The sequence below is a fragment of the Triplophysa dalaica genome, chromosome 8, assembly GCF_015846415.1.
Source record: "Triplophysa dalaica isolate WHDGS20190420 chromosome 8, ASM1584641v1, whole genome shotgun sequence".
Taxonomy (NCBI): domain Eukaryota; kingdom Metazoa; phylum Chordata; class Actinopteri; order Cypriniformes; family Nemacheilidae; genus Triplophysa; species Triplophysa dalaica.
Genome location: NC_079549.1, coordinates 9,042,844 through 9,068,771, shown reverse-complemented (window position 1 = coordinate 9,068,771; position 25,928 = coordinate 9,042,844). Strand labels below are relative to the sequence as shown.

The following is a 25,928-nucleotide window of genomic DNA, read 5'->3' as shown; positions in this document are numbered from 1 at the left end:
CAGGATGCCAGAATCATTTTGCATAATGATGTCACTCTCACAGAGAGGTGACAGCGTCACAGGTGCCGGGGGACGTTACGGACTAGAGGCAGCAGAATGCAAATTTCAAAACTAATGTGGAATATTCACATGTTCACAACAATCTACTTTAGCAAGCAATGCCTTGAAGTTGCTTTAAAATGACCATGGCTGTCTTGCTCAATAACTTCTGTATGGCTCGTGTGAGACCTTCAGATGAAATATTCATCAGTTCTTTCTCAAAAGTGAGAAAACTGCTTTAAAAAGCATTCGTGCCCAGTGTGTTTGTGGTGATATACTGTGGACGTCTTTACCTGACTGCGTGGTGAACTTAAAAGCACACATCTTGAATGAACAGACATAAAAAAATCATGTTTCTTTGTTTTATTACATATTACTCCAGCATCATTCAGTTGGCAAAGTGGCGTAAAAAACATAGTTGTTATATCTTATCTAAATAATTCATAAATACAGGGTACCTTGCACAATAAAAACACAAAACATATGTACATGTATTACATATTTCATGATTTATAAATAGTACTGATTTACAGCATATACAGTTTTCAAAGCAAGTTAAATTAAATGCAGGGAGAACAAATATAATATAATTCCCTATGCAGTTTACAAAACTGATCAGTATTAAGGAGGGAATTTGATGGTATTCATCACAAAATGATAAAAGAGATTTAGGATCTTTTTTTCTCTAGCTCAATCACTTTTTGTTTTCTTTCTGTTAAATAAAGAAATTGCATGCCTCAAGGGTATTCAGATAAACCAAAACTGTATTCATGTTTTCATTTAAATATATCTGTAATTGTTGTTTTTGCTAATTTCAAGTCACAAGGTGCAAAATTATTGTGAAGATGTTTCGATTTTTAAGCGAAATTAAATGTAAAAAAAACATGGTTGATCATCAATATAAGAAATAAATTGAGAACTGTCTACTTTCCACATGGCTATTGACACAATTAATAAAGTCAAGTCATAAATTCCAGCAGAACACATCTGAAAAAATTAAAGGATATGTTTTTTCAAACTGACTAGACTTGCTTTTGCATTCGAGTCTGTCAGTAGTTAATACTTTAAATAAGTAAATTAATCCTCCTCTTGAGTTTAGTGTCTTTTATCTGATGCAAGCAAGAGAAATTAAATCCTTTACTAACAGAACTGAACTTCTGGTTTTGGAATTTCTCCATAGCAGGATTTCATAAGAGACGTAATTCAATATCTGTTGCAGTTAAGCATTTTATCACCAAGGCTTGTGATGTTTATTTCCATGTGTAATATCCCAATAAAACAAAAAATGTCAACAAACAGAGAAAGGGAATTGATTCCAGTTTACATAGCACCCCGTTTGGCCATTCTCGTACATATAAATCATTCAGGTTTATGAATAGCATAATGCAAAATAAAATTCCCTAAAAAAAATGTACAGGGCAGGGTACTCTATGTTCTTAAACGTGTACTAATAGAAGAGATCTAGCCTATGTTGTCCTAATCCAAGCAGTTTACATTATGAGGGATACATAAAACAACCATGTGTGGAGTTGCACTTGGCAATTTTTGTGCTTCTTTTCAAAATATTTAGATAACAGCATATAAGATCTACAATTTGAAGTATATATAAATCCACACATAACCCATCCAGTGGTTCTGAATTAGCAAAATAAGAAATGTATTTTGTCCATTTCTGCTCAGCTTTCAACAGTCACATTCAGCATTCCCATAACATGCTATGGGCTTTTCATTTGCATAAAAACTACTCATATAAATAAGCACTATGTATGTGTTTAACACAGTGCTGATGTAGCACAGTGTGTAGCGCTATTCTGCTGCATTCTGTTAGCCTTTGACTGGTTCAGCAGATGTATATTTAAAGAAAATACTATCTTACACTAATACCAGGGTGAATCATTTTAAAAACTGGCACACATGATGAATGTCTGGGTTACATAAATTCTCTGCTGTTCTACTATAGATCTCTGTAAACGTCACATACTGCGACTTACAGTTTTCATATTACTACGGATTGCGAACAATAGCAACCATCATATACACTATTGTCAGTGTAGTTTTAATATTATTTGAACAATTTGATATTGTCTCTAGGAGTATATAGACTACAGCATAAATATTTAAGTATTCGTTGAATTTAATCACTTCTTTCTACTATATGATGTGCACCTAAAATTTGCATTTGAATGTTGTCTGTGATAAAACTATGGTGATGGAAATCTGTTAAATTCTATATAATCAAATCATTGATTTGATCATCAAATCATTTTTTATATAAATTATTATTAGAATAATCAGGTAGGTAAGTTATACACTTCCTAATAAAACTGTTGTTCTCCTCATCAATCTCTACTGACAAAATGGCACACAATGAGCAATATTTGCAAACTTTCAAAAATACTGTTCTTGTTAGCCAGAGACTTTCCCTCTTATCTCAACATTCTAACTGAGGTGGCAATACTGCAGATACAGCAGAGCAAACAAATCTGTCCGAAACTAGAAGAGAGGCTGCAGGGGAATGACGGTTGGATGAGGAGGTAACATGGGAGGAAACACGGCAGGTCGAGGCAGGGTGTGAAACGTCACGGTCATAGGGTGAATTGTTGAAGGTGGTGCCACGACCTGTGAAGTCACAAAGGTAGGAGGAGCAGGGGGACAGATCTCTGGTCCCAGGGGATATCGGGAAACAGGCACTACCTGGGAGAAAAGAGGGGGCTGCTGGGGCAGAAAAGGGGCATGATGCTGCAGGATGGTGTGACGTATTGTGATGGAGCCAGAAGGCACTGAGGATGACAAGTGAACTGGATGGAGAACAGCAGATGACATGGGCAGATGTGGCCTGGGCAGGACAGATTTCAGCTTGGTGGGGAACACCTGCTGGTGTAGCACCTGTCCGTGGCTCTGGATCTGCAGGAGACAGTGTCTGTTCATCCTGTCCGAGGGGGACTGGAAGGATGGAGGGTGTCGAAACAGGTTGCTGGTGGTGTGGAAGCAGTCCCTACTTAACATCTCCTCAGTTTGAACGCCTAGGTGAAATCTCTGCTGTGGGGTTTGAATGCTATGCTGACATGATTTATCATGAGTGGCCTTCTCGGTCCTCTGCAGGGCTAACTCTCTCACATTGACCAGGCAGGCCTGAGCTGCCACTGAATACTTGTTACAATTCTTTACGGCAGTTTGAACTGCTTTAGACTCGCTTCTGTTGATGTTACTGTTCTCCTTTGTTGGCTCCTTTGAGTGCTTTAAATCTATCTCGAGAGATAGACTGCCCTTGGTGCATGACGCATTGATCTGAGAGGAGGTGCTCGACTGCCAGTCACCACGATCCACCACAGTATGACCCAGTGCACAGTTAATGGAAGTAAATGTCAGAGAATCAACCTCACCGCTTTCTCCATCGTCAATACTGCATGAGATGGGGTCTGACCCATTTGAGCTGTCACACTTGCCTTTAAAAACAAGGCAATTCATGCTCGCCGACTGCGTAGTCTTGTCCTGTTCATTCAGAGTACTGTTTTTAAAAATAGCGCATTCATTTGCAAGACATGGCGTTTGATCTTCCACACGTGACCATCTCTGTCTTTTGCTTCTCATTCCGTGTTCACAACAGGTGGGTTCTGTACCTGCAGAGGTATTTTCTTTTAATAAGCATTGATCACAAAACTCAACTGGCTTGGATGCATCTTCATCGCTTTGAGAATCCCTACGTTGTCTTTTCAAACTTTCTTCCACACATGGTTCATTCTGGTCAGTCTCTTGTGGTTGAGACAACTCTTTTTGGTTTACCTGATCTATGTTGGAACTGTGAGATGAATCTTGGCTGTGTGAATAGTGTCCTGTGAGTGTTAGCTCCCCTGCAGTTGGATTGTCAGGCTGTTTCCTGCTGTTCCCAAGCTCCTTTTCACCATCAACGCAGAACTCATCAGAGGGAATGATGCAGCACGCTGAGCCATTTTCGTCGGCTGGTGCCTCCTGCCTCTCGCCTCCCACCCCTCCCTCAACTTCGGGAGCTGTGCTGCTGTCCTCGGCCTGATTTTGATCTGATTGCTTTGACTTCTCTAATCGGTTCACTTGCTGTGAAGTGGTCCCTCTAAATTGGCTATCAAGTCCTTCCAAACATTCCGGTTGTCTGTGGAATTTCGTACCTTTTACCACATTGCTCTTTGTCTCCCAGTGTCGCTCTCTCCTCTTCTTCCGCCGCCGTCTCTTCCTCTTGGCGTGGCTCCTGTAATGACGTCGATCCCTGACTCGAACTTTGCTTGTGTGGATGCGATCTTTAGAGTGTCTACACCTGTCATATGTTTTAAGCCTGACACAACTCTCCATGTCACTTGAATACTGATGACACTTCCTGACCTTGCTTTCAGGTCCTCGGCTGGGACTATTTCTTTGGCTGGCTGTTGATTCCTCAATGTGCTTTTCAGAGTGGCAGGATTTGAAACCTGAGCAGACAGATAATTCCTCATCAGCTTTGGGCTCAGGCCTCTCCTGAGTGTCAACGGACCTTCTAATCCGTGACCTCTTGAAATCAAAGTGGAGCGGGTTGCAACTGAAAGACAGGGACGGCTCTGTCCTTGTGAAGGTCACCATCTCAGAAGGCCATTGGAAAATGGTGTTACCATCCCTGCTTAGGACAGAGAAGAAAGGCTGGCTGGGCTTTGTAAAAGGGCAAGATGTCTTTGTAGTCGCATCCTCCTTTTGCACTTGTGATTGAAGAGAATCATTCTTTGCTGATACATCTGAGAAACTCTTTTCCGAGGGATCACTGGTGATTGAGTGCTCCTCCTCTGTTCTGCTGCTCTCCTCTACTGTCCCCTCCTGTGAGGTCTGGTGTATTTCAGCAATACCACATTTTAGGCTCTCAACAGAGTCCTCAGAGTCGAGAACAATATCAGTGTTTAAACAAAAAGGGGGCGTGGATAACAGTGAGACTGAGGTGCTGGGCACATCTTCTGAATAAACAAGCAACGCACACAAATCTGAGTCAGCTGATGAGGGGTTCTCCGTCCCCACAGATGTATCCGATGACCCCTGACTTCCCACCCTTCCAGTTTTTTGGAAGGGCTGGCCCTGCTGTGTGCCAGTGTGGTAAATTGCCTCCTCACAATTTAGGGAACTGGGAAGGTCAAGCTCGACAGGGGGTGTTTGGAGTCTTTGTCTGTGGCTCCGCTTCATCAATCCCTCCTCTGTGCTCTCACAGAAAACCGCTGCTGATGACTCAAGCTTAACAGATGCCTTCTTTGGAAAGGAAAAAGAGAATGCAATTTTGCTTCTAAAAGTTTGCTTTTTCGCCCTCCCGTTGTATGGCCATGGTGACTGCTTACTAGCTAAACCACAGCCGCTGGAATGGATCTGACCCCCTGTGTCCTGAGCTGCAAAGCTGTGGTTCTCTTCCTGGGAATCATCACAGCAGGACTCCCTGAAAGTACCTTCCACCGCCACCGTGGTAGATTTGAACATTGGGCCACTTCCTGGGGCACTGCGACAAAAAAAGAGAGGAAGAAAATATTCTGTGAGGCTCACAATATGGTGTTTTACTGTTGCTTTCATTTAAAACCAAAACCGGAGAATACATGTTATCGTAAAGGGATACTTCCTCCAAAAATGAAAATTCTGTCATCATTCACTCACATTCGAGTTTTTCCAAATCTGTATACTTTTTTTGTTCTGAAGAACACAGAGAAAGATATTTGGAATAATGCTTGTAACAAAATAGATATTGTGCCCCATTGACCCCCATAAGTAGGAAAAATTACTTTATCATTATTTTGTTCTGTTGAACACAAAAGAAGACATTTTGAAGAATATAGGACAGCAAACATTTCTGGGACACTTTTGACTACCATTGTATTTTTTCCTATGGTAGTCAATGGGGGGCAAAATCCGTCTGGATATAAGTATTCTTCAAAATAACTTTCTCTGTGTTTATCAAAACAAATGAATGTATACAGATTTGGAACAACTTGAAGGTGAGTAAATGATGACAGAATTCTATTTTTCGGTGAAGTATCCCTTTACATGAATGTTCAAAAGAAAAACAAACTGGCCTTCAACATTTTTGAGACGGATAGTGTCTAAAATGTCTTGCTTATGTTTGTTTAGTGACTAAAATATCAAAAAAATTCCATATTCAAGGTCTAAAAACGTAACATTTTCAGTTATTGTATCTTACATCAAAATATATTATTTTAATTTGTTTGTCCAGTTTTCATTTTCTGGAAATAAATGCAAATATTTTTTTATTGGAATTTGAGTGAAATGTTATTAGAACTGTATTTTACAGAACAGAGCACACATTTTACCTAAATACGAACAAAGTAGATTCAGATACACTGAAAATTATTTTGGAGTGCTCTCTTAATTTTTTCAAAGATTATTTATAACAGTTTATAACATAGTACAAAAGGAAATTTAACAAAACTTTCCCTACCATTGCACCTCTCTGCGTTGTTCCGCGAGCTCATGTAAGCGTCTGAGGGCTCTCTTTTGTTTCCTCTCATCCTTCCTAGATTTGGAGGCCACGTTGCGGGCAAACTCTCTCTGCTTCAGCTCTTTTAGCCTCTGTAGGGTGACAAAGAACCTATTATTCATTCACCTATCTCAGTATGTCGATTACGCCAAAGCGACATTTGAATAATAATCCTCTTTGAGATCATGAATCTTTCCCTCTGCTTTAACGACCCTTTATTATGAAGTATCAGCCATTGAGGAATACACACAAAAAAAGATTACAAATTTTTTCAAGAGAAGAGAAAGGTAATTAAGGCGTTCGAACACCAATATTATGTTTCATCAAACCCATTTTCTGTGCAAATGAAAAAGAGCAGAGGATGAGGTTGCTGAACTCCATGAAATTGTCCTATTTATATAAGACAAAACTCTGCGACGCTAATATGTATGTGTATGCTGCTCTGAAAGATGCTTATGCCTTGAATGAAAGATTGATGCAAATCGCCACGAGTGTCTGAGGGTCATAAGTGCATCCCGGGCAGTGAGATGTATTGATTGGGATTACATCTTTATGTATTGTATAGACTAATATTAAATCAGTGAGATAATCTAAACAAACTTTCATTAATAATTCACAAGGATATGATATTTATTGATATTTAAAGACCACACTGCTTTTAAAAGCACCAGATGTCTCAGAGCAACAGCCGGCTTAAGAACAGTTATCACATCCAATTAATCATAAAAGCTTTTATTCATAATCCATTAATACTTGATGCTTAGCTTTAAGACAGATGACAGCGTCTTATAGAAATGCACCTTTATAGTAAGGCAGACCGTGCTTTGCCAAGGTACATACTGAGGTCAATGTGTTTACTTGATAGTAACAGCTGGGTGAAAAACAGCCAGGAAGACTCATCTGCCCCAACATTAAGCATTCCACTCAGGTTACACTGTTATACAGTTCAGTGGTGCTGTAACCTCGCCTATTTGAGAAGGCTTCAGTGATTGCATTTACCGTGGCATGGGTTCATAGTCTGGGGAAAGCAAAGCGGTCACATCAGATATAATTTTGTCATGTTAAGGGCCTCTCGGTGCGGAGTAGGCACACCGGGGTAACTAGTTTGATCCCATCAGGATAGGGTCTCTACACGCACCTGCACCTGGCACAGTGTAAGCGAACCCATCCCTGTTCTACTGTATCGCTTCAATGTCAGTCAGCCTCACAGAAAATAGCTAAAAGGTTCATGTGGAGGAGCTGTTTTCCATTGATTGTTAATGTATTTGGTGAGAGAATCTCAGAAATGAGCCGATGATCCGTGTAGCCTGTATTTCACATGACTGGATGTGGTTACATCATTTACAGGATGGGGATGATGGGAGAGAGATACTCTCCTAATACCCTGAGATATCCTTTCATTTGTGGCGGTGGCAGACGTGAGTGACAGGCCATTTGAGAAGAAATGAAAATTTAAACACACGGTCTCTTTTTTGACTGGACATTTATTCTTAATTAAAAGTAACATTGAGACCGGTCAGAGAGAGAGAGAGTGAAGGCTTGGCAGTGATGATTCACACACTGACAGGAACACAAGGCTTTTTCTGTAGCTCTGGGCTTCCTGTGGGGCCGTAGGCCTTCCATACTCTATTATATTCTCACATGACATGCTCTGCCAGCTCTTGAGGGCTGCTGGGAAATTACGCTCCTCATCTATCAATCCCGTTTGTTGAGAAGCCAAATTGCGGTGTTTGCTCATGCTTCGAGATTGTTTTAAACTACGGTAGACGACGGGGCCAAAACTGTTTCATGGACACCTCTGACTGACGCCCATATCGCGTGAACTAGTGGGAGGGGCTTTTCCCTTCGCAATTCGTTCATTTCGCTCCCATTGTGGTGTTCAATAGCAAGGTCATGGGTGGAGGGTTTGTAGATGGTGTTCAGTCAATAGTTCAGTGAGCCCTGTTATTGACAGCGCAGCAGGCCCCAGAGACTCCATGCATTTAGTTTCTGAGTGAGTCAGAGCACAGAGGTCAGGACCGATATCAAACAGCGGGACAAGTGGTGGAATTAAAGCTTTAACTTGCTATTAAAGGTTACAATTCTATTTTCGGACACCAGGCAGTTCTTAAATCAACATAGTGAATGTGAAACTGCATTGAAGTTTTGACACCTTTGTCTTTTTCTTTTTTTTCCCATGTCTGCAAACACGGATTCTTGTTGCTCTTTAAGGTCTGTTTGCACTGGTACCTTTGTTCGGTTATTAAACATTCCAAGGTTTCCTACATCGCACTGTGTATAATGTTCAAACAGCTCAGCGCATTTTGATACTGGCAGGACCGACTGCACTCAAAGTGAACTATTATTGCCAAAAGGGCTGAACCTAGTATTCGGTAGCCTTTCAGGCATGAATTTATGCATTATGTTTCAATGAATTTGCTGGTTTAAAGAATACCTCTTCTTTGCAACATGCTGGGAAATGTAATGTTATTCAGGTGAGCAAAAAGCAACTGGAACAAGCAATAACAAAGCAGTTGTCCTGTCTGTTTGTGATCGATTCTATAGGGCCCTTTATTAAAACGCTATAAGACCACTAGTTGTCCACTGGCTCTCTTGTGGAGGGCTAAAGCCATGGAGGTGCTATTCAATCTTCTGGCTGTCATCTTCTAAAACAGTCTATAATACCAATGCATTGCGTTCAGGGAAAGTCTCAAGAGGTTGAAAACAGGCCCATTACCTGTTTGTGAGCATGGTCATATGAGTTAATATGGTTGTCAAACTCTTGATGTTTGTAGTACTGCTTGTCACACAGCTGACAGTAGAAGTTTGCCTTGAGGTCCTCCAAGTGTTTGGCCAAGGTTTTTCCCTTCTCACCATAGTCCTGAAACAAAGGAAACAGCATATCCATAAGAATGATTGTCCCCAGCTTGTTTACCGCAAATGTATAAAATTGCATACTTTACATATTTTTTTATTAAAATGTCCTTCAAGCACTTGAGAGATGTGTTTGGTAAAAAGTCATAACATTATGGGTAAACACTAGAGATGTATGATAAAAGATATTTCCACAGATAAAGATTGTTCAGAGTGATATCTGCAGATACAGATTTTTAAGATTAACTCAATATTTAAGCCATATTAATAGAATATACTAATATAAAATAATATATTAATTTATATAATGAATATTAATTTTAAACATCAAACTGGTTATGTTTCTTAACATTTCTATGTAAATAGCACAAATTCATTGCATTTCCTGTCCTATTTTTATCGGCCCTAATAATCTGCTGAAAGTGTGTTAGAAAGATTTAATGAAAAATCTTACACATGACTGAGAAATTTAAATTTAAAATGATTTGGTTGTGCTAAAAACAACTAATCGTTCCTCAGGCCTTGTATGAGAGGGGCTCATATAAGCATTATTATATGCGACAAATCAAAAAACAACTGAAACATGTAAATGCAAATATATATATATATATATATGCAGTAAACATGTTGCTGCATCTAATATATATTATTAATTTGTGAGAGTGTATATATTTGTTGTGGTGTGTGAAAATGATGCTCATAAAGCCGAACTCAGCTCCCAGGATGCCATCATCATTTTCTTCTTCTTTAATACTCTTTATTAAATATTGATTTACAACAAATCTTAAAAGGGAATAGCTTCACCAGGGGCAGATTGCATTTCAGACTTAATTTCTTTATCGCTCAGGACGTATGGAAACTTGCAGATTTAAAAGCAAGAAACGCAAAAACTCTTTTCCCAAAAGGTCTCCAGTCCAAACGACTGCAGGGGAGAGAAAAGCACTTGTATTTTAATTGGAATCAGTTTACCATAAAACACACTGCTGAGTCAAATGTTGGAATGTCACCCAAATGCTTCTGTATAGTGCGCCACATAATGGAAACTCTAGTAAATCAGTCAGGAATGATCGAGTCAACAATCAAATTTGTCAAACTCGACGAGATGGACAGTAAATAACATACGATTGCTATCATCAGTTAAAGCCCACAAACATATTTCTGTGCTACTGACGTGATCCCAATTCGATTACATTGAGAAACAGGGAAGCCCGGCCTATTCGCATGATCTGATGTTTTGTGAAAATCCCGCGTCTCTCACTCATCGTAGGTGAGAATGTGCCACCGTAACGCTGCTAAAAACACGTCTGTGATCTGCAATAATAATAACATCCCTCTCGTTCACCCATACTGTGAGACAGTGGGAAACAATTGCCATGTAATTGTACTTAATAGGTGGATAGCTTGCAGCTAATGAAACCAGTATTGCTTGATTAGCTGGGTGTGCTAGGAAAGTGACCCTGATTTTATTTAACTCAATATAACTGAAAGGTAAAAAACTACTCATATGTTTCATGTGAGTCCTACAGAGGAAGTTGAGTAGCTACAGCTGGATCTCAAGATTACAATGAAGTCAATCCAAGTTGATTTGCAAATACTTGTGCTTTAATATGTTTATGTGCAAAATTAAACAACTGAATTAATATGTGGGGTAAAAACAAAAGCATAAAAAGGAAATGATGTGGTGTGACGCTGTGAACTCATTTACACAGCAGATAGATAAAATCCCTGCATGAGGGAATGCAGGCACTTAACAACAGCTTTGTGTCAAGCTGAGAAGGCCCCTATACATCTCAATATATCAAAATAATATGTGATTGTTCTCAAGGGCACCTGTGTTTCGATTTTGAGGGGAGGGTGTCAGGAATCTCGCAGGGAGATAAGGCAGGAGAACCCAAGTGCAGGCAGGACTCAGACGTGGGGTAAACAAGGATATTTATTAACAAAGAAATACTAACAAACAGGTAAAACAAAGACCCACGATGGGGGAAAACAATACAGGGATAAATATACCAAGATAATAAACAAGGACACTGTCTCAATAAACTAAGAAAACAAACACTAGAGTCAAACACTAAACTGAACTAAACTACACTTACAAGACAGGAACTCGGGAGACAACAAACTTGAAACAGCAAGACTTTGATGGGCACAGCATTCAACTACAGGAACAGACAGGGTACAGCTTACAGGGTATCATATACAGCATATAGCAAACATCAAACAGGAACAGCAAGAAATGCACGAGCAACGAGACAAAGAAACATGAGGACTCTTTATAGGCAAGGTAATTAACAGAAACTAGGAAACAGGAGGGTAGGAATGATCACGCGACTCGGGGAGAGTATGGAAGACCGTCATTGTCAAAAACATCTCTCCCCACACAAAACCATCAGGCAATGCCATGGCTCCACTTGAGACAAGAATAAAACATGACATGATAGTGGAACCATGACAGAGGGTCTCTGATATCACTGACGCTGCTACAACATGTTCATGAAGACAACAGATTGGCTTCATATATAAATTTTAATCTAAGCACAGATATGATGTTAGTGCAGTATCTCTTAAGTATGAGAAAAATCCAGAAATGACAATTATTTCATCATTTCCTCACCCTTCTGTCATTTCAAACCTGTATGACTTTTCTTTTTTCTCTAGAACACAAAATAATCTTTTTTTGTAGAATGTTGGTAATTTAACAATGGCGGTACCCATTCACTTCTATTGTATGGACACAAATGTAATGCAAGTGAAAGCGGACCTCAGTTGTCCGGTTACCAACAGTCTTCAAAATATATTTTTCTGTGTTCTGCAGATGAAAGTAAGGCACACAGGTTTGAAAAGACAAGAGGATGAGCAAATGATGACAGAGTTTTTATTTATGGATGAACTATCCCTTAAAAGATGCATGAGACGTTATAAATCCTTGCTCAGCTGTTGGTTGACCGGATCACTGTACCTCATCTCAAGACTCATTTAATTCTGGAATACCAAATGTGGGCTGCATTTAGAAACATTTTGCAAACTAAACATTTGTCGTTTGTTTAATATTTGTACCAGCAGTCTTCAATCTGGCATTCTATTACAACATCAAAAGCGAGGGTATTTACATACAGTGGATTACTGTCTGACTTAAAACAAATCCTGTGGTGCTTGACACACAGGGGGTGTTAATATAAATAGCACGCTTCTGAAGCATAACAACGCATCTTGAAAATCTGGAACACTACTTAATATGGTTTCCTTTTAACTGAACCTCAAGCAAAAGAGCACAAACAGTTGAAGGTCCTGCGGCTTTTATGCCTTTATGGGACTGCCTAACAAAGTCAAGCACAGGGGTGGGAACCACGCAGCCTTCTCGCTGCAGAAATTTATTGAAACATAAAGACAAAATATGATTGACATGAGGGGACATGAGTGGTGATCAGAGAGGCTGTGATTGCACTTTTTATAGAACACATGGGTTATGAGTGATGTCTTTTGTGTAGTGCCGAAAGGGGCAATTTCTGAAACAGAGCAAAGGGGTTTAGAGAGCGTATTTGGGTGCAAATAGAAAAACCGAAGATGGTCCTTAACAAAATCACATCAAGAGCTTCATGAATTAAACAGTAAATTAAACCCGGTCTCAAACGTTTTTTTTATTAATTTATGCACATCTCCAGAAGCCTTAGAACAATATCTAGTCCTAATCAAAAATGCAATTTCAACGAGGATTATTTCATTTTGACGGATTCTCGCATAATTTATGAGGAAATAGAAAATATTAGTTTTGCATATTGCTCACGGGCACAGCTGTCGTGAGTTGCATTCATATTTTCTGTTTGTTTTAGTGAAAAGTTCCCCTCTTACCTGACTGCTAAGCACAGTGACTTATCTTTATTCACTGACACGCACAAATCACATGAACTATAAAGAAACAGAACTTGTCTAGTGCATAATTGTATGGGTCTGTTTATAATTGGCTATTACAATTCTTGTACGGTGTATTTGATGTATTGTCCTTGTCTTTTACATCTTTTGAAATAATAGCATTTGATGTACGCATACTTACCTCACTTCATCCAGATCAGAGCACTTATGAAAACTAAACTACAAAAACAGTTGTCACAACTATGAGCACATTAACATGCCTAGTTTACATATTTGGTATTAGTATTCAGCTCCTTGGTTCGCTCTGATGATGCGTGAACTGCAATAATACAAGGACTATCGCCAATCAAAACAAAGGTCGTATAAATATATAAAAGTCTTGAACATACAGTATAAAAGTACTTTAATTACAATCACAAATATACATTCTTCTTACTTTTATTCAACAGCCTTTAAAAGTGCTGTTTGTAATTTTGACAGAAATGCAATATAATATACATAACTATGTCTTCAGAGGTGTATAAAGACCTTGTGTAATGAAGCATTATGTTTTTATTACCTTAGAATGAGCTATTTCTATCTACATACAGAGTGGGTCCCGTTGCATGGGATTCGCCTTTTTTTATAGTACTCCTAAGGGACAAACTGCTCTACAGTTTCGGAACTACATCTCCTTGGGGAAAGAAGTTCACAGAAAGGTCAAGATATAGTTCCTTTACATATAATATGCTTCTTTTATAAGCTTCATTCACACCTTTCCCACATACAGTGCCTAAACATTACTTTACACATTGTCAATCATCAAACCAAAAAGATTTTTTGCTGCATCATATTTTCTCATCTTTCTCTCCATTATGACAATGTACACTGTGTAAACTAGCTCCACTTGAAGTAACAGAACACAACGAAAAAAACACAAAATATACCCTGCTGGCTGGCTGGCGGAACCATCTCGCAAATGTATTTTGACATGATCCGCTTGTTTACTCCCACTCAATTAATTTTTTAAAGGAGTGATTTTACTCTTCCGTGAGCAGATCGTTTCTGTTGAAACATTGACTGGAGAACAATTCACACTAACAGTTGTTAAATAATAGCAAACCACTCAAAACTACTGTATAACATCTACAGCTTATAAGACAAATCGTATTCAGGCCTTACTTCAATGTAAAGCCATTTCAAGCAACCACATTTTTTGACTTTTAAACAGTGTAATAACCTACTGGAACTTCTTCCAGTTGTAATAATGATGCAATGGTAGTTTACGTTGGAGACTACTCGAGAGCAAGCCCTCTCCGCACAAATCTCGCCTGTTGTCATTAATTGTATCCCTTCTGGTGGGATTTTGTTGCCTGTTGTGTCTAAATTGCTGACATAAATGGAATTTATCTCCATTATTGGCTGAAGTGTCTCCTCTAGAGGGCATGATGGGAACCCCAGAATTCTCTCTTTTCCGACGACCAACCTGATTAGAGCGCTTAATTGTATAAGGGTTAAGGAAAGGTTTGTGTGAGTCTTGAGAGCAACATGCTTGATACAATTTTCCACTGATGACAGCACAGTACCGCATTACACTTTACAGTGTTCTGTATAACAGGTAACTGTATCTGAAAATACACCTGTAATGAGCATGCTGGTATTGATGATTCTGTCTTGGTGTGGGACAAAATTATTCTTTGTGATTGTAACTCACAGGTCGAGTAATACAGCATTCTATACAATATTTCATTAAATGTGAAATCCTTCCAAAATATCTTAATTCAACTGTAACAGTCTGAGCAATAGTTTAACTAGCAACTCATTTGCCAAAATGCTTATGCATATAAGGTTTTTCACAATGTTGTGCCCAGGTAGCTGTGCTTCTTTTCTCGGGCTTCAATTAACTTTTCTCTGGATCTATTTTAGTTATATAACATCAAAGCCCATTTCTGTCATAAAATTCATCTCTTCATTATGTACAATCCTATCCAATAATTACCGTTTTTTTAACTAATGTAACTGTTTTACACCAATTTCTAACAAACCACAAGCGCACTGTAGTAACAGCAAGTAACCTGGGAGCTATGTAGACGAGACACCAAAGCCCGTGCAAGAGAATAATTTTTTAAAAAGCATAGAAAATGATAAGTTGACTACAACAAGACTACAAAATTCAGCCTTATCCTCTCTGTTCAATACATGAGGGAACTATAAGCGTCTTATGTGACTATAGTACCAAAGTTATCTTCAATGTAAATTCACCTCTATGGGAACAAGCCCATGGCCAACACTGGGAGAAGAAGGGGTTAAATTAATAAAAGAGACAAGGTGAGATTGCTCACACACATGCCTACCGTATGCACAGGGCTGAATTAAAAGCTGGTTTCCATCCATATTTGGGGCAAGGAGTTTAAAGAAGAACTCTCTAGTAAAGACTACTATCAAATGCTCTTGACCCGAGGCTGCACATTCCCTCGGGAAGCTGCAAAGCTCCCATTGAGGCAAAGAAAGATATAAGACAAGGTAAAAAAATATGAAAGAAAGCAAAAAAGAAGGTTGTCAAATTCCACCGACAAGTAGTCATAGGAGATGTGCCTCCATTTGACAGCTGCTTATTTTCCTAAGGTTGCCCTCCTACTGTGAGGGAGGGGGAGATGTGATAATTATCATCTGCAATCAGCTGAGGGTTATGAAGGGAACAGCGTATGTTTTTCTTTGGCTTTTCAGAGACACGACACGGGAGCTATGATAAATCACAGGGAGCATGCAGCAATTAGAGGGACGTTTTTCTGCTTGATGAAGCTGAGCTTGATAAGCCTTTCTCAACCGCTCGAGAAAACACAACTTTAGTCAGGTGCAAGTTAGCTGAGAGGCCGAGTTCTAATGCAACCTGTCAAAAATAGAGTAACACTTTCAGGGACCGATTTCACCCCATTTCCTTCCACGGCTAACCGGTTTCATTCGTATTCTTTCGCTTTTATTGATTTGTTGTGTGCGAATGTTGATTTTTAGCATGGCTGGAAAATCAAAGTCATCACATACATACATATTCAGTTGAAGCATACATTTTCATGTTACGCATACATAATCATAAATAATTTTATGCGGGAGTTGTCATTATTATTGCACATCACTAAAACTGAGATGCAGCATGTAAAAATACATGTACTATTCATTAAATATTTATATGTACATCTTTTTGTAAAATAATCATTTTTTCTTCCTTCTGTGAACTAGCACATTACAACATTACTCACAAATTCGAAATGGAAATATTGTATTTGTAGAAAACAGAAATCTGACAAACTGGTCTAAACAACAAAAAAAGATGTAATGTTTGCTGACCTTGTGTACTGCAAAGAATACAAGTTCATATTCATGTTTAAACAACACAATACTATTGTTTTTACGTAATTGTAGGATCAGTTCAAAAATCAATATATGATAAAATAAGTCTGATATTATATTATTTTCATGCAGTTTCTCCTTTCTTTTCTCCATTGCTTTATGTCATTACTAAGGTTTGTTTCTGTTCAAATTCAACCGACATTGGACTGAAATTCGCACAACACATACATAAATGCAGAAACACAAATGGAAACGACATGTAACACGCATATGCAAAAACCTGTATGATGTAGTTGTTGTACAATCACACAGTGCTGAGTAAATAGGTCTCAGAATAAATCAACATAAAAACATACACGCACAGTGAGTTTGTAGCGCATGCTTTCATTCAGTGGCACACTTGTAAAACCCCAATAGAATGTGAGCTGGAACAAATAAGATTAAAAGCTACCCACGGATGACAGTGACGCTTATTTTGAAAAATGACTAATTTGCTAATTCCTTCATTGGCAGGGTGGGTAGCGTGAGTGTGAATTACAGCACTTACAGTGCGTTGCTGCATCTTTACAGAGTCATGTAAATGAGGCCATTACGGGTGCGTCTTTTCATTTTACGTGTTCCCTACTCCACGGTGTGGAAATCTCACTTAAATGAATGTTCTGAGTTTATTACAAGATAAACTTAAGGAACAGCTACATTGAAGAATGTAATGCGGTCTAGAACTGAAAATTAACTTTTTTTCTTTTCATCAAACAGTGGAACTATATAGAGCTATGCAAACACACTGGATGACACACACTGTTCAAAGTCACATGTCTTTATAGTTATACAGTATTTATTCCTTGTTAACCAATGATGTAATATTCAAGTGAGCATTTCAAAAAGGGAGGTGATGCAAAGATTTTTTTTACATGAAGCTGCAGCAGATACAAACAAAGTCTAGGCCGTTGTCTTGACTCAGCAGAACAATGTAAACTTGACCACTTCTTTACTGTCTAAAATACATGGTGCCTTCATCCACCTAGAACATTAAATTTATTTACAGAAAAATTATGAGGTTAATCTCATAAATATGAACCAAATTTTATTGACTTGTGAAAGAGCTTACTGTAAGTTGTATTCAGCATGAAACCTTTAAACATCCACTATCATGATGTCACGATGATGCAATAACATCTTCCCATGTGTCCAATGCCTATTGGTTGGTTTCAGACACATGACATGAAGGATTCAGGGTACTGTAAATTAGGGTGTGTTTGAGCCAGATGTAAGTAATAATACATTTCCCTTAACTTCAATAAGCTTTTCTATCCTTCAAGCAATGGGATGTCTCCCCTGTGAGCTTTGAGCCTGCTGCGATGGCTGATGGTGACTGAGAGCCCCAAGCTGTTCTGACAGCGTCCGACGGAAGAATCTCTTCTCGCCTTGCATCAGTCAAGGCGCCGTTGTTTAGCGTAGCGTGCGCACATGAATGTGATGCGAGGGGGTTTAATCTCTGGTTGGGCTCCGCAGTCACTCTATAATGAATGGGTAGCTCCACTTGATAGCTGCTAGCGCTGCCTATGCATCAGCGTTCTGCTTCAAATGAGCAGCATCTTCGAAGTCTCATCTCCACCACCTAAATCGATAATAATAAGAGAGACTCTGTCGAAATGAGACGGGCTGTAATTAATCCTCCCAATCGCGCCAGCCGGCCCCTGCCAGCCACTTCTGTCTTAATAATGTCGAAAGGCCTTATGACCCAGCCACTGAAACAACCATTTAATCACAGCATGACACAGAGAAACGGGCCAGGAGACACATATGCCAAACACGTCACATATAGGCCAAGGTGAAAACACAAAGGTCTGAGGGCTTTCAGAAAATGCTTTTAGTATGTTAACTCAGCAGTCAAATGGATTGAGATTTACTTCCTGGAACATTGAGAGTCAAACAACAGTGACTCTTTTTTACATGTATGTGGCTTGGAACGCAGAGATGAACCAGGTCACAACAAGGTATAACAGCATAGTTTTTCGCTAAATTCCTTTTCACTCAAACTGCTAAAGAAGTCAAAAGCACTATCCACAAGTGTGCGGAGGGCGCTACTGAAAAATAAAAACTTCCGGTGAAGCAGCGGAAGTATTGCATTGCACTAATTGCCAGGTTGAATAACTTCTTTTGATGAGAGAAAAATGAGACTGTGATTCATATTTTGGTTTGTAATTGGGTTTCATGTGGGAATCTATTAAAAAATAATTTGGAAACTGATGAGCAACACCCGCACTTAACCAGGCAAAGCATATTTCACATCTTAAAAAGAGCGCATCATACACAGATCTAAAGTTAAACGGACTACTCCTGTGATGTAGAATGTGGATCACTTATCTCAAGCAAATAGATAACGAACATGAAACATCACTTTAAAAATTTCAAAAGAGAGTTTGTATTTTTAAACGCGAGTTAAAAATAAGTTGATGAATATCCATCGTCAGGTATTAAAATCATCATCTCATTCCTCTATAAAGTAGTAGACAGAATGCTGATGAAGTGCTGTTAGTGTGTAAGTTCACATTCTGCTATAAACGAATCACTTGAAATACGGCAGAATTTGTTTACATTGCACCGGAAGTTTCTCCCCTCTTTCGCGCAATGCGTCATGGGGAGAAGAAAACTCCCCAAAATCAATAAATATATATAAAAAACAATTGCAATATGCACATTTACATTATATCCATACTTTACTATTACAGTTACATAAAGCCATTGAAACAAAGTAGCTACTGTCCACACTACTAAACAATTTAATGTTACAGTGACTATAATGCACATTGAAATGAGACTATTGAATCGTTTAGCAAACTAGCTAGCTGGTTCTTTCTCAGAGCACTTGACATTGAGGCCAAGTGCTGGTCATATCCAACCTATAAACAATGGAAACAGGCCCTAATAAACTTCAAGGAACAAAACCATTCCGTTGGCTTTGATTAAATGATACGTGATTACCCTTTGAATATACAGAGGCCCGATTTATGCCCCTCCCATCACCCAAGAACTAGACTAGAGACCAAAAGGAGCAAAAATGAGGGGGAAAATGTAAAATAATTCTAATGACCTACTTCTTCTCTGTTCCCCCAGGGCTGCTTTACAAGGAGCTGTATGCAGGATCATAATAACACAGCTCTAGGTACAGAGGAGTGTAGGACTGGAAAGAAATATGAAAAACAACTTCAAGATCACTGGGCTGAGATCAATGGGATTTCATATTTCTGTTGTCATCATTATCTCAGAATCACATTTAATATCTGGAGAGCGTATGCATGTGTGCAGGCAGTGCTTATTTTGTAATATATGAGGTCAATACAAAGCTGGTGGTGACGGATTGGACAGATTTGTTGATTCAGGTGGGGCAATGCAGAGGTTTTGCATCGTAGCACTTGTAGTTTAAAATGTTTTTCAACTTTGACTGAGCATTGACTGTTGCTACAGTAGGGGTTGATCTCTAATATGGTTGTCACAATATAAGACTTTCACTACATGATTATCAAGAGCAAAAGTATTTAATGTTGTTGCAATATATATTGCAATGATTTCTTTTCAATAAATTGAGTTATCAGTCAAATTTAGATGAGTGGAGAAAGGCAGAAAGAGAGAGAGTTTGTAACCATTGTAGCCCTCAATGCAAGAATTTAAAATGGAGGATAAATTATTTTGGATATTATTATATATGAAGAATAAACACAATATTTATTATTGTGGTTTTTAAAATAACAGTTATTGTCAATAGACAGGTTCATCGGATGCCCAGACCTGGCCAAGCTAACTTCCTGTCTGTGTTTGGTTATAATATAACAAATTATTAAATCTCTTAATTTATTTTATTAATATTTTTTGTATATTAATTGTATTAAATTTAACTAAAACTACTAAACAGTTAGATTTTTTTGCGGAGGACTATAATGTTTGTTTATGTTGTTGCCGCTGAAACCGTCTATACCAGTATATTGTGACACCCTGTTCCTTTAAAAATGTGTTATGTTAACAATAATAACATTTAATATGTAATGGTGTGCCTTGATGCCCGATGACTCCTGAGATAGGCACAGGCTCCCCGTGACCCGAGGTAGTTCGGATAAGCGGTAGAAAATGGAATGGAATGGAATGGAATGGAATGGTGTACAGTATGGCTAATAATTAATCAATTACACAATAGTAGTATAATATATAATGTAATAGTAATAAAATAGTACAGTACATTATATTACTGTCATAAATGATTAACAATTGTAATATACTAGCAATAATAATGCTAATTTGCAAAGTTTTTAACCTTTAGTGAACTAATATAAACCCAAAACAGCTCTCTTGCATGCATGTGTAACGTAACACAGGCAAAACATGACCATAAAAATCTGCTGTTGTGAGTAATCGACAAAATTATTATTGTTATACTTGATTTAAGATAAAACAAATGTACAGGTCAAAGCACACATTTCAATCAAAGATGTACAAGGTGAAGGATCCATTAAAATAGGTGCGGAATCCAATTACAAGGCGTCGGGCACTAAACTGTCTTGATCCGGCACAAATTAAGCCCTGCTCTCAAGTCTGATAAAACAAGGATTCTGAGAGAGTTATTCATTTACTATATTTCCATAGACCAATATTCTGACTTTAATTTCCATAAACCAATACTCAGACATATTTTGCAATCTATGCAGAAAAATCTGTGTTTGATTAATTCATCCCAGTTTTCTGCATAAGTGGTCATTTGTGAAGAATCACTTTGGAACTAGATATGAAATAGATTACGCCATTGGCGCTGCATTACAAGCTGTCAAAGGCGATGGATTCTCCATAAAACAGCTTGATTCATTCTGTGATCCGGTAATGAATGTTTCTCAGATAGCCTCTGCAAACAATTACTGTGACATAGGCTTGACAGGTGTGATTTAACCATGATGGCTTTATATGGTGACTCATAACCTTTACAGGGCCAATAAAGACAGAGCTTTCCTTAATGCGCTGGACGGGAGCACACAGAAAAGTAAATAAAGTATGACCAAATGTAAAACCTCCATACACGGTATTGCTTGCTCAGCAACATCAAGGAAAAGCATGACATGATCTTATCCTTAATTAGCAATGATGATTTTGGGGCTGATACTTAAATAAAGTTAGTCAAAACTGAAAAATAATCTTTGGAAAGTTCTTAGCACTCAAATTTCCTGCCTGTTAACAGTTTTATCTCCTTTCCCTTCCGTGTTTTGCTGTTCCGTATTAAAATTTTGTTCCCATCAATGAGCATGTTCAAAGCTTTGCGTCGTGGGGTAATTGCGGCTGGCGTCCCTTTGAACTGCAAGGCAGGTTCTCTCAAAGGCATCTTCCGACAAGGTTCTGTAAAAGTAAATTACACGTCAAGAGTATCATTAGGCAGGAAATAACTGAAATTCTCCAACCAAAATTCCAATGGGAATTGAAACTCTTATCTCGACCGAATAATGAGAATATACTACGAAGGCCATGGAAGCTACCCTAGCATTCAAAAATAATTAATAAATTGCATAACCATTACATCACAGCTGCTCCATTTGTAATATAATATGCTCCTCTGTTTGGTTCTCTGTGCCTGCCAGGTTACTGCAGATGAACTATAATCAAATCTCAGAGTAGGGCTATGCTTACCTTCCAAAAATAATCACCAAGACGTGGATCATTCTGATTGTCATATGAATCAATTAGCCATGCTGGAAGCCTCATTTTCTTCTCTGCGGCATTCAAGGCCAACTTCAGAATGAACACGTGTGTGACTTCTTTAAGAGAACCTCCTTAAATTTGACAAAAGGACTTGCATTCTTCTTTTAGTATAACTGATTGCAAGCTTTCTCCCTTTGTTTGGAAGTGAGAGGCAATTAAGCAAGTGGGTGCTATTCACTTTTCACAGTATGATGGAAATTGTAAGATGTAATAATTCTTGGTAGATAATAAAATGAGAGTCATAGTTTGGAACAATTGTTACAGGACCCAACTGTCACGAGGCATTTAGATTCGCAGAGAAATGTTATGCTTCTCCATTCATTCTTTTAATTTTCGTTCTCTCTATCACCTGGGGAAGATTTCGCTTCATCAAAACCAGGCTTAATACAAGGAACCATGGAAACAGAAAAGAGAACTCTGTCTTTCCGCACAAGACCTGCGTTCTCGCAAAACAGCAAACACAGCATCTGAAGTGGTTTTATAAGAACTGTGTATAGATCTGAAGACGGTAGACACGTTAACCTGTCTTCTGTACCATCTAAAGCCTTCTGGAGTTCCATGCCGCAAGCCTCAGCAACCAACATGACACGTTGTGCTGATTTTTTATGTATCTCTGGAAATGCAATAAGTAATTGAGAGTAAAAACTATTTTCCCAAAAGGAGTCACCGAAAGCATAATTTTGAATAGTCCACCTATTCTAGCTGTCATAAATTAACAGTTTATCTATAAATAAAATGTATTCACTGTCTTGTCATTTAAAACCCTGATGTCGTGACTCTTTATATTATTATATATTGAAATATTTTGAGGAATGTTTTGGAACGTTCATACAATGGAAGTTAATGTTGTCTGGTTACCAGCATTCTTTCTTAAAAAAAAATATTTTTTTGTGATCTGCAGAAGAAATACATGAAATACAATAATTTTTATTTATGGGTGAACTATCCTTTTTAATTTTTTAATCACTTTTTTTAGTAAAAGGCTACATATGATCAAAAGGGAGTATAGGTCATTTATTCATAACAAATCATTCTATATATCTGTCCAAGCAGAAACAGGAGCATCTTGAGCCAAGCTCACAAATTATGCATCATTAGAAACCATCACAGGAAATTTAAATCAGTCGGACGCCAGCACCACATGACAAGCAGCACCGAGCGAAAAAGTTTTCCATGACACCTGGTCCTTAACAACAACAATGGAACATCTACATATGTCATGAGATGTTCACTTCAGGAATGAATGATGATCACGAAAGCCCACAGCCTAGTTTGCACACAAAGCACCCGGGCTCCCCTTGTTCTCCTATATCGAGATAATGAAATAGAACTGCTTGGGGGAATTAGATTAACGTGGCAGACTTTTAATCATGGACGAATCTGAGATTTTTCAGGGGGGTGATAGCAAGGTCTCTGCGGTACAAAAACAACAACAGAGCGAATAAGAGCCGACTGATCAGTCCCAAGGACAACAGGAGTCAAGTGTCAGGAGCTATAAACATTGCGGCCCGGGCGCAAGCTGCGCACAGTCTGTTGTTTGGGATCCTGTCGCGGATTATTAGCAGCCGTTCGTTGCGCGAGCGCAGGATCAGGCAGCTGTGTGCAGGCGGTCAGGGAAAAAAGATGAGGCATCTGGGCAGGAGATCTCTGGGGATGTGGGGTACATCTGTACATCACTGATATCACATGGTGCTCTACTGACAACAGTGACTCAATCTGCCAACATGAGCAAGGTGTACAGCTTCCACCATTGCAGTCTATGTAAGCAGCATTATATTAATCTTTGGACTTTGACCGTGGCTAACGTGAGCCACAAGGTTAGTAGATCTTTACTATTATATCAGACACTTCTGTAGTACACGCAACTCCGGTGGCTCAGTATTAATTAATATGATGTGACGAGGATACTTTTTTGTGCGCAAACAAAAAAAAAACGTCCTTTTCAAATTTTATTAATGATTAAAAAAAATGTATAACATTAGGGCTTATAGTTATTAGGAAGGAACAAAAAAGCCATCAGATCAAGTCATCACGCACTGTATGTGAGTTCAGGTTAGGTGAAAGTGTTAAGTCCATACGGAGTTACGGCACACAGCTGATGTCCGTGAAATGTCTAAAGTACTATACTCTGCACATAAATGTGTTGGCCCCTTTTGACTGCGGTGGTTCCAGTCTGCGGTTCATTTCGAAATGTCAGCTCTGTTTTCACTGCTACATTCACGGCAACTGATACGGGCATCTACGCCATTCCAAGGGGAAATAAAAGGTGAACGCTCTCAAAATCTCCTTTTAATATGACCTTTACTGACCTCAGAAATGGGTTAAGATGGGAGTGCATGAGATGAACTGTTGGAGATGGTTTAGGGACTGAAACTCGATTTCAAACTGTGAGAGGCTGAAAGAATTGTAAGTGGATTTATATGTGAGGCTGGAGGAAAGCTTGCAGCAAAAGAATACTTTATGCGTAGGAATATTGGCAATAAAATAAAACCACAATGGCAGATGTACTGACATGCACTAGTTCTAATAATGGTTTTATCAAATACGTGTTCGTTTTGTGCTACTTTGACAATATTATTATGTTTTCTAAGTCTTAGTACCAAGTTGATTTCAAATTTCACTTTTTCATGTTATACATAAACAGTAAAGTTGTTTTACCTATGAAAACCATGAAAGGACATCCATTCCTTTTATTTATCAATGCGGCTAATGTTTTTTTTACTGTTATTGTTAAAAGTTTAGTTCACCCCAAAAATGATTTCATCATTTACTCATCTTCATGTCATTCCAAACCTGTATGACTTTCTTTCTCATGCAAAACACAAAAGACAATATTTTGAAGAATGCTGGCAACCAATTGGAGCCCATTGACTTCCACTTTATTAGCACAAAACCATCAAGACATTTCTCAAAATATTTTATTTTGCGTTCCATATAAGAGTACAATCATATGCAATATTTAAATGAACTGAGGGTGAATCAATTCTGACAAATGTATTGTTTTTTGTATTACTTTCTTCTGTAGAACACAAAAAAAGGTATTTTGAAAAATGTTGTTAACTGAACAACAGTGGCACCCTTTGACTTGTATTGGTTTTGTGTCTATACAAAAGAAGGGAATGGGTACAGTCATACAGGTTTGAAAATATAAAAGGGTGAGAAAATTATTACAGAATTTTAATTCTTGGGTGAACAATCACTTTCATGTAGAACACAGGTCTTTTGACAAAACATTTCACGGAATTCAGTAAAAACTGTTCAGATGAGCTTTCATTTTTAATTGCAGTTAAGATTTGTGTAAATTAACTCTTTGATTTGAACTGAACATATGCAGCATTTTATACTGTTTCCATTTTATTCAAGTGACATCAGATCAATTAATGAAAATGTGTCTTTTCATCAGTACATGTGGATAAATTGGCACCGGGTGCTGAAGACACGTTCGTTCCACTTCACGCTGGGCACAATGACAATGAATTTATTCACATGACGCACACGGTCTGACTGAGTGAAAAGGTGCAGTATGTAGCAAGTAATTATACATCTGCTGCTTAAATCTTCCCCAATAAGAGTCTTGACTGACTGAACACCAACTGTCAAAAAGAATGTGTTCATATATATAATCATACAGTATATG

At 38.4% G+C, this 25,928-nt stretch overlaps 1 protein-coding gene across 1 annotated transcript in view; it reads right to left on the bottom strand.

The window, feature by feature from the left end:
* Positions 1-394: 394 nt before the first annotated feature.
* The window catches only part of znf804a (zinc finger protein 804A), a 54,652-nt gene continuing 29,118 nt past the window's right edge, over positions 395-25,928 (bottom strand). The window contains exons 2-4 of the mRNA XM_056755840.1: positions 9,222-9,365; positions 6,467-6,597; positions 395-5,515 (exon numbers count right to left, since the gene is read on the bottom strand). Of these exons, the coding sequence (XP_056611818.1) occupies positions 2,533-5,515; positions 6,467-6,597; positions 9,222-9,365 (3,258 nt within the window). The 3' untranslated portion in view covers positions 395-2,532. The remainder of the gene's footprint in view (positions 5,516-6,466; positions 6,598-9,221; positions 9,366-25,928) is intronic.